At 42.3% G+C, this 8526-nt stretch overlaps 1 protein-coding gene and 1 long non-coding RNA gene across 3 annotated transcripts; both read right to left on the bottom strand.

Moving 5' to 3' along the window:
- Positions 1-1017: 1017 nt before the first annotated feature.
- Positions 1018-7947, bottom strand: ssu72 (SSU72 homolog, RNA polymerase II CTD phosphatase). Of its 2 annotated transcripts, XM_049022843.1 has the most exons (5): positions 7646-7945; positions 6630-6773; positions 3108-3247; positions 2279-2397; positions 1018-2139 (listed from the first exon to the last, which is right to left on the bottom strand). In XM_049022843.1, exons 1-5 carry the CDS (start codon positions 7723-7725, stop codon positions 2038-2040), a joined length of 585 nt encoding a protein of 194 aa, XP_048878800.1. In that variant the 5' UTR covers positions 7726-7945; the 3' UTR covers positions 1018-2037. The 2 variants fall into 2 exon arrangements, with proteins under 2 accessions (XP_048878800.1, XP_048878799.1); XM_049022842.1 differs by having other exon boundaries at positions 6630-7947.
- LOC125747512 (uncharacterized) lies at positions 4384-6588 on the bottom strand. Its single transcript, XR_007399322.1, has 2 exons — positions 6205-6588; positions 4384-6089 (listed from the first exon to the last, which is right to left on the bottom strand). It is a non-coding gene; the product is annotated as an uncharacterized LOC125747512 (long non-coding RNA).
- Positions 7948-8526: the final 579 nt, after the last annotated feature.

The following is an 8526-nucleotide window of genomic DNA, read 5'->3' as shown; positions in this document are numbered from 1 at the left end:
AATTTGAGGGCACACGGAACCAATGCCACTGTGGAATCGACAGGGAGACCCGTGAACTGCTTAATGAAGAAATTTTGCTTAATAGGTGACATTATTTCTTTTAATGCAAAGCAAAAAAATGTAGAAATCAATCTCGTTAGAGTATGAGTTTGTTAGTATTATTATTTGCGTCAATACACCGTGCGTCAGCAGAGCTGGGCTACATTGGACCATGGGGGTGTCCGTGGGCTCGGGGTGCTCAATTTGACGAAAGGCATTAACTGCATCTCTAACGCTTTTGTTCAGCTACCTGGTTTTAATAAATCCCGTTTCAAATATAAAGCCCGGTAAAGGTGCGGCTTAATAGGGTTAAAATGCCCGTCGTGCCTTACACCCTTTTTTTTCGCATGCAATTTACGCATGCATCATATAAAGCGAAATACGGCAACTTTGGTTAAAAACAATTCATTTATGGTGATCGCATTGCTCATACATACAGAAACTGTACATCTACCACTAACGCTACTTAACCTAAATTGGTCCCGCGGGCTACGATTTATTATACTGCCGCAAATGGCAGCAAAAAAAATAAGCTTCGAGTAACGCTTCTGCTAAACAAATAAATCATATTAATGCAGCGTATAATTTAGATACTCACCATTTGCAACTCAGCGCCAAGTAGGCTACGCGGTGCATTATACAAGATTGAAACTGACAGAGTCAAATAGTTCCTTTTTTGGGAATATTTTTAATCTTTATTTGACTTGGCACTATACCAATCATGACCTGTAAGAATTTATATCTCTAAGAAAATGAAAACTTACCATTGACAGCCCTGAGTGTGGTGTATTCATAAAAAAAAAAAAGATTTTCCTACAAAAATATCTTTACAGGTGTCATAACGAGGAATGCGGACACGCAAACTTTTCTGTAAAGTAAAATTCTGCACATTTTTTAAGGCGTACTCCAAAACGCTGGCAAACCCGAATCTGACATTCATATCCATGCACCGCAAACATGAAAGCTATGTACATCAAGAATATTTTTAGAGATTTTATTTATATCATTTTATAATATTTACAAACAAAACAGGCACTCTGGACTTGATTCACCGTTTGCATTTTTCCCTCATAATGCTTTTAAGTTCACGTAAAGAAAAACGATCCACCTGAGCGGGGGTCAAACAACAGTAAATAATTAAAATAAGTATAACAAAAATAAAACGACATTTCATTCCGAGGGCATCTACTCGAACACGTTTTCATTCTGCCTTTGCGATTTTGGATGATTTTGTCTGTTGCTCATAAATAAGCTGTTGCCGCAAGGATAAAAAAAAATCGAGCATCAGAAAAAATGGCTGTCTTAAGATAAATAAGACAAATAAACTTATTAGACGATCTGAAGGCTCGACTGCATACCCGTCATTATTCCCAGGCGCGCTCCCCATTTACGCAGCTCACATCTATGATAAGCAAACAAAATAATTTCGCTGTCTATTCACTTCTCAAGGTGAACCCATATCCAAACGGCTAAGCCATCACATTTAGAGAAATCAAAATTAGAACGGGGGTAAGCGCACAGCTTCCATAAGATTTGTGGATTTGTTTTTTTCTTTCCCTTCACCTTCAAGGGAAGGTTAATTTTATGGGAGGACCGGTCAGCTGAGGGTTAGGGAGCGCGACAGCAGGGAGGGATGACCTGCTGACTAACCAGATAGGGAAGGGCAGCACAAAATCACCTCCGTGACTGCTCAAGCCTGACCGATGGCGGGTGTGAGAGGTTCTGGGGCGGGCCGGACGCACAGAACCAAGCGGGGTTTGATACAGAGATCGTGCTCCGACCGTGCAGCTAGGTGGCGCCATTGCACAGACTCTGAAAATTCAACCCCGCCACCTTTATAAAACTACATTGCTTTGTGTATTACTGTGAGAAGACAACATGGCTTTGGAAGGGTGCGGGTGTGAGTGGGGGGGGGGGGGGAGGAGGGTATTTCACTTTAAGGCAACAGAGTACCACGCACTCTCAAATGCTCCGAGCAGTGCGGTGGCACAGCTGATGTCAATAAAAACAGACGGTATGTAGAAATGGACGACTGCTCTTCTCTTCGAACTCCTGCAACAGCTCATCCATCTCGTTCTCCATGTCGTCGGTATGCTGGATCTGCGGGGGATGACAAGACAAAAGAGGACTTTATTACGCTGTACCACGACATGTCACAGGATATGAGAAAGTGGCTTCTTTCAGCACCGAGGATGTGTTCACGCTGCCGTAGCAACAGGAAAAAGCGAGCGGCACTCACACACTGACACAGCTCGCAGATGAGGAAGGCACCCAGAGTGGCTTCCTCGTGGTTGTCCTGGATGTCCACGTTGATGACATGCACTGGTTGGAAAGTCTCCTGCTCCCGCGAGTTCAAGTCTGAAATGGAGACAAGGAGATGAATCGTGCTGGCTGAGGTGATGCCTCCTTTCCCACATCTCCATCACAATGGCAACGATCTAGTGTGTCCATACGAGCGATGCAAAGGGGCTCATCTGCCTCCAGATAACTGATTGCATAACATCCTCTCTTGGTCGTAATCTGAAGTGTTGCTCAGTGACCGTGAGCAGATCTTACAGCAGTGGGATGGAACTGGCAGCATCGTGCCATGCAATTGGCCCAGAGTCGGGCGGGGGAGGGTTCAACTGGGCACAGTGTTCAAGCTTCCTATAAGATGCATCAGGGCCTGGTGTCACTGCAATCAGTGGGAGCGTTTCCACTCGGCCAGCTGGAGCTGGCTGGCCTGTGCGACACTCCTAGGGTGTGTAAATACCGCCGGCGCTTGGCAGGAGTCACACTTGGACACAGGATGCAAGCAGGCAAGAGAAGCAGTGGAAACACCTAAAGCCCATACAGAATTGGGCACGATTTACAAGAGTCTCCTCCCCCGGTTAAAACAATTACAAGTTCACAGCTTGCAGTAATTCCAAAGGACTGCATTAAAAGGTTACAACACAGGACTGAAAGAACACAAGCTTAACGAGCAAGGATTTTTAAAAATCAGGAAAAAAGAACATATCTGTCAAATGCATGCAGCACTCAATGGCAGTAGTGAAAAGCAGGATTCAGCGATCTTGCAGCATCCTCACCCTCCAACACTTGGTCATAGACCCTTTCCTCACAGGTGATGACAATGTCAAACTGGTCCTTGCAGCTCTGGAAGCGTTCAGGCCGGACCTTGATACGCTTGTTGCGTTCCAGCATGTGTAGTATCCCATTTTGGGTGTATCTGATCCAGGAATAGGTCAAGGAACCGCAAAAAATATCCAGTGCACACAGACAGCAATCGGAAGCCACAAATCCCTCAAACTGGACAAAGAAAACATAACAATAAAACATAATTGTTTAAATACATTCCTCTCTAAATAAATAAAGGCTTTGCAACTGCAATGTAATTTACCCATATCGCCAACAGCGCCATCTAATGACGACATTTAAACGAGCACTGCTCAGACGAATTTCTACGCAAAAATCAAATCAAAAATTAAAGAACAGGGGACCCAATTTGCCTAATTATTGTTCTATCTCACAGAATAAACCAGTTAATTTCCATGACAATAAATGCTTTCTGGATAAGTAATATACGTTAAAGTCGAGAAATTAATACTTTGAATTAAACTGAGTTTGTTGTATTAGACCACTGACGACCACACTACTAGAACCTGTGCTGAGCAACTTCAATACTACAAGCTCCTGTAGCCAAAAAAAAAAGCACAATGCAACAGTATCCATTCGTCTTTGTGAACATACTGCCAACCCCCTAAATCCTACAGATATACAATCAGCCATTCAGGTGCTGCTGCTGTCTGTTGTAACAATATATCCTGAATGCATGTCCTTGCTTGACTTTCTCACTTCCCATTCACACAAAGCTTTCATAAATAAAACGGGAGGGAAGGATGTGATAACAAGCTTCGACTCTGGGCTACAGCACAAAACACTAATTTTTCAGTGATAGAATTTAATGACAGTGTCCGTTTGTTATTCTCAGAGGGCCAGGAGGGATTACCTGTTTCCCTTTCCCCTGACAAGTGGGGATTAATCAAGTTGCAAGTCAATGGCACTTGATGCTGAGGGCACCTACAGTTGCAAGTCCTTACCTGCCACTAGGGGGCAGAGTATTCCTATTCGAACACAGTGGATGGGAGGGCAGGGGTTGGAATTGATCAGGAGGGATCCAAGCAGACCCCCACCCTTCTCCTCAAAATATATTGCTACACTTGTATATAGCAACATATACATATATTACATATTTATTTGTGCATTGTGTTGCTTGTTTCAGATACATTCCTGTTTATTAAATAAATGCAAAAGTTTCACAGCTAGAATGTTACAAATAACTTGCTTTCTGTTTCAAGGATATACAAACTAGCCACAGCAGGATAATTCTGAGCAATATCATTGTGTGCCACTTTGTAGCCCCAGTGCTGCCTTTCAGCTCCCAGCCCACCCCCCCCCCCCCCCCCCCCCCCCAATGGCAATGAGAACATTCCGCTAGAGCGATTAAAGCAGTGTAGGGGCGGGAGAAAGATGTGTGGGCCAGGAGTTTGCACTAAAGCGAAACACACAGAGTAGGGGACAGAGAAGCGGAGGAAGTGGGAATCTGGCACGTCTGTCCTTTAAACGATAACCCTAAGTAACAGGGCCCCCCTCTCACTCACTCACACACACACACGCCGCATCACTACAGCCCTCCTCACCAATCACCAGACATGTAAAGCCTCACATCTCAATGAATCCCATAAAACTCTAATACAATGTGTCGATACGGGTGACCTTTGACCTACTTTGGCTATGCCTGCCCTTCCACATGGTCAAAGGACCACCATAATCTTCCCAAAGCTTCTTTCAATTCCGCACCCAATCACATTGTGGCTGAAAAAATGCAGGCCTCTTTTAAAGTCTAATTAAAGCCACAGTTGTCTCTGACAGTGCCAAGGTCCTAAACCCTACTGAGAACTTACCTTGATTCTAGAATCAAGAGTGATATAACTTTTACCTGGAGAAAATCACCGTGCCTAATAGTGACAGCATAAAAAAATGCTAATTTCCATATAACATACCCTCCTCACTAAACAATTTAGTGTTTCATTACTGTCAAACAAGTAATCGGCATCAGATGAAATTGCTTTCACTGCTAAAAACTTCCACAGCTAGTGGTCTTGATAATGCTTTAAAAACAATTCTGGATAGGGGAAAATTATTTTAACTAAAATACTGTAAAATGTCCCAGAATTTTTCTTAATCCTAACAGGACCCTCATTTTCCACTGGAATACTGTAGAATATGACAGATTACCTCTAATCCCGATTTAGAAACATCTGTGAATCTCACAGATGCACTGAAAAAAAATTAGAATCATGTTTCTAACTAATTTAAAAAGAGACCGGTCAGATTTGGACAAGAGCACTGGATAATTATAGAATCTCCTTTCAAAGCCTTATCAAAGAAACGTTTACTAGTCTGATTTGTGCAGAAGCACTGTAAAATCATATGATCAATTTTACAAACCAGATATAGAAAGATAAGGTCTGAGCTGGACAGGAGTACCACAGAATCATAGAATTGTGTTTCCAATCCTGATTTAGAAGCATTATAAGTCTGAATTGGACAGGAACACTGTTAAATCAAAGAATCATGTTTCTAACCCTAACTGTATAATTTCAGAATCTCCCTTCTAATCCTTATTTAGAACTGGTCTGAATTGGACCGGAGCACAGTATAATCCCAGAACCTCCTAAAACTGATTTATAACTATTCAATGTATAACCTCAGAATTTCCTTTCTAAGCCTGATTTAGAATTATTGACTGGCCTGAATTGGACAGGAGCACTGTATAATCCCAGAATCTCCTAAAACTGATTTACAACTATTCACTGTATAATCTCAGAATTTCCTTTCTAAGCCTGATTTAGAATTATTGACTGGCCTGAATTTGACAGGAGCACTGTATAATCTCAGAATTTCCTTTCTAAACCTGATTTAGAATTATTGACTGGCCTGAATTGGACAGGAGCACTGTATAATCCCAGAATCTCCTAAAACTGATTTACAACTATTCACTGTATAATCTCAGAATTTCCTTTCTAAGCCTGATTTAGAATTATTGACTGGCCTGAATTTGACAGGAGCACTGTATAATCCCAGAATCTCCTAAAACTTATTTACAACTATTCACTGTATAACCTCAGAATCTCCTTTCTAAGACTGATTTAGAATTATTGACTGGCCTGAATTTGACAGCACTGTATAATCCCAGAATCTCCTAAAACTGATTTACAACTATTCACTGTATAATCTCAGAATTTCCTTTCTAAGCCTGATTTAGAATTATTAACTGGCCTGAATTTGACAGGAGCACTGTATAATCATAGAATTGGGTTCAATCTGACAGAACTAGCTTGACCAACAGAACCCCAACACCTGGTCAAAAAAGGTGCCAGTGAACAATGCTGAATGTATAGTTACTAAATAATTATGGCTAAATGAAAAATGGAATAAAAACTGTCCTAAGTACTTCATCTCCGCCTGTTTTTCCCCTATACACACGCAAAACTGGACCAAAGAAGGTCATAGGTCAGCAGTGTGTGTCGTGTGGTTGCTGGGGATACAGTTCCTTGTCCTTGCGGACCAAGTCGTTGTACATCTGCTCATAAGTGGTTTTGAAGTCGTACACATTAGGCTTGTCTGGAGCTGGACCGGGCAGCTTCACGTGGGTCCCTGTCCCGAATGACCGCACATCAAACCCCCGTTTGCTGTAAAGCGATAGAAGACAGGGTGGATGAAGGTGTGAATAGATGGCATGGACAGGCAGCATGGGAGAGAGCGTTAAAGTCAGCGACCGGCATTTCCTGGTATCCTCTGCTTCATTAGAAGCCAGTGAGCTCATGTCCACAGGAAATAAAAGGAAAACAGAATTAGCACATATGATAGCTTCCATCAGCCCTCAGATGATGTCAAATCTAAGACAGCGGTCATATAAAACACAACACATTGAAGTTATCTACAGCTTTGATATAAATAAGAAACATCTGTCAAAAGTGCTATTCTTAAAAAATATATATTTATATATATTGACCTTAAGCGAAGAATACTAATAGTTAAATCATTAGCTGCCAGCTCAGTTATTCCTGGCGCTGTCGTGGCCATTAAGTCAGACACGTCTTCCTCTTTGTGTCCATGTATGCAGCATTTGCGCCAGGAAATAAGCGATCGAAACACGGTTTCTCAATTGATTTACCTATATTGTGATAAATATTGCGCACGTTTAGGGTAAAGCCGGGTAGCTAGTTAGCCGTCCAGTTATGTCGCTGAACGTTGATCGAACGCTACCCGGAAGTTGTACCTTGTATTAAAATGAGACTTTCAAACACTGGTTTTAAAGGTTAACCCTCCCCCATCAACCTTTCACTAATAGATAAAGAAACTGGTAAATAAGCGAGCATTCAGGCATCTATCGGTCTTGTGATTCTGCTGTTTAATTAGCATTTGCGGCAGTCCTCCTGGCAGGGTCGAGCGCCATTGCTGCCGGCATCCGGATCGATCCAAGCGGCCGGTATTTCAGTCTCCCGCTTGTGTTTTGTTGACGAGTTGGCTGCCTTGTTCCGTCGCTTTTTAAAAGTGTTACCTGAGGATGCTGTGCGCCTCCATGCTGCGGTTCTGGTTACTCGAGCACACCACCGCGACGCGCAGCGGGTGACTCGGCATCGCGCCTCTGCCGGCCGCCTAACCACTGCGTGGAAAAACAAAAATCGACAAAGGGCCACAGATTTAGCTGAAATCTACAAAAGTAAAAGGCAATCTATCGCCTCTGCCACCTAACTTCGAGATTTAATTATGACTGAAGAACAAGAGACGCGATACTCCTATTAACCAAACGTGCTGGCCCATAAAATGGCGGACAGTACTTTAAGACGAAGTAGGTCTTACATTGGGGCGGAGCTCACTATTTATTGGCACGACAAGTAACTAATCAGAATTAAGAATGTTTCTACTACCGCCCCAAATTCAATGACGTAATCTAATCGTATGCAGAGAACAAGATGTTTTCCGCTGTAGCGCTATGGGCCCTGGAGGTTTCATTATTACGTAAAACTGCGATCTTCAAGGTATCGGTTATTAAAGCTATTCGTTTTTTGTTTGTTTATACTGTTTGTAAATACGTATCCAATTTGGTGGTTCATTATGTTAAAACTGCGAAAGTGATGGACGAAAACCGTCTACAGAATAAAAGTTAAACGTGATGATTAGTTGCAGTAAAGATGAGGATTATGTTAGTTCTATGGAGAACTAACACGGAACTTCAGACACAAGTGGAACTTGATTAGTCGATAAATAGAAACGGTTTTTTATAAAAGGATTAATGTCAATCTCACTACATTGACTCAGATTTTGCTCCACCTCTAATGGTGCGGGGAGGGAGGGAGGGGGAGGGGTGTGAATGACGAAAGGCTGGGGGTCTGAAGCTTGATAATATTAAATGAAGTAAAACAAAGATATATGTATACA

The sequence above is a fragment of the Brienomyrus brachyistius genome, chromosome 8 (genome assembly GCF_023856365.1).
Source record: "Brienomyrus brachyistius isolate T26 chromosome 8, BBRACH_0.4, whole genome shotgun sequence".
In the NCBI taxonomy this organism is placed as follows: Eukaryota; Metazoa; Chordata; class Actinopteri; order Osteoglossiformes; family Mormyridae; genus Brienomyrus; species Brienomyrus brachyistius.
This window is presented reverse-complemented; position numbering and strand designations above follow the sequence as displayed.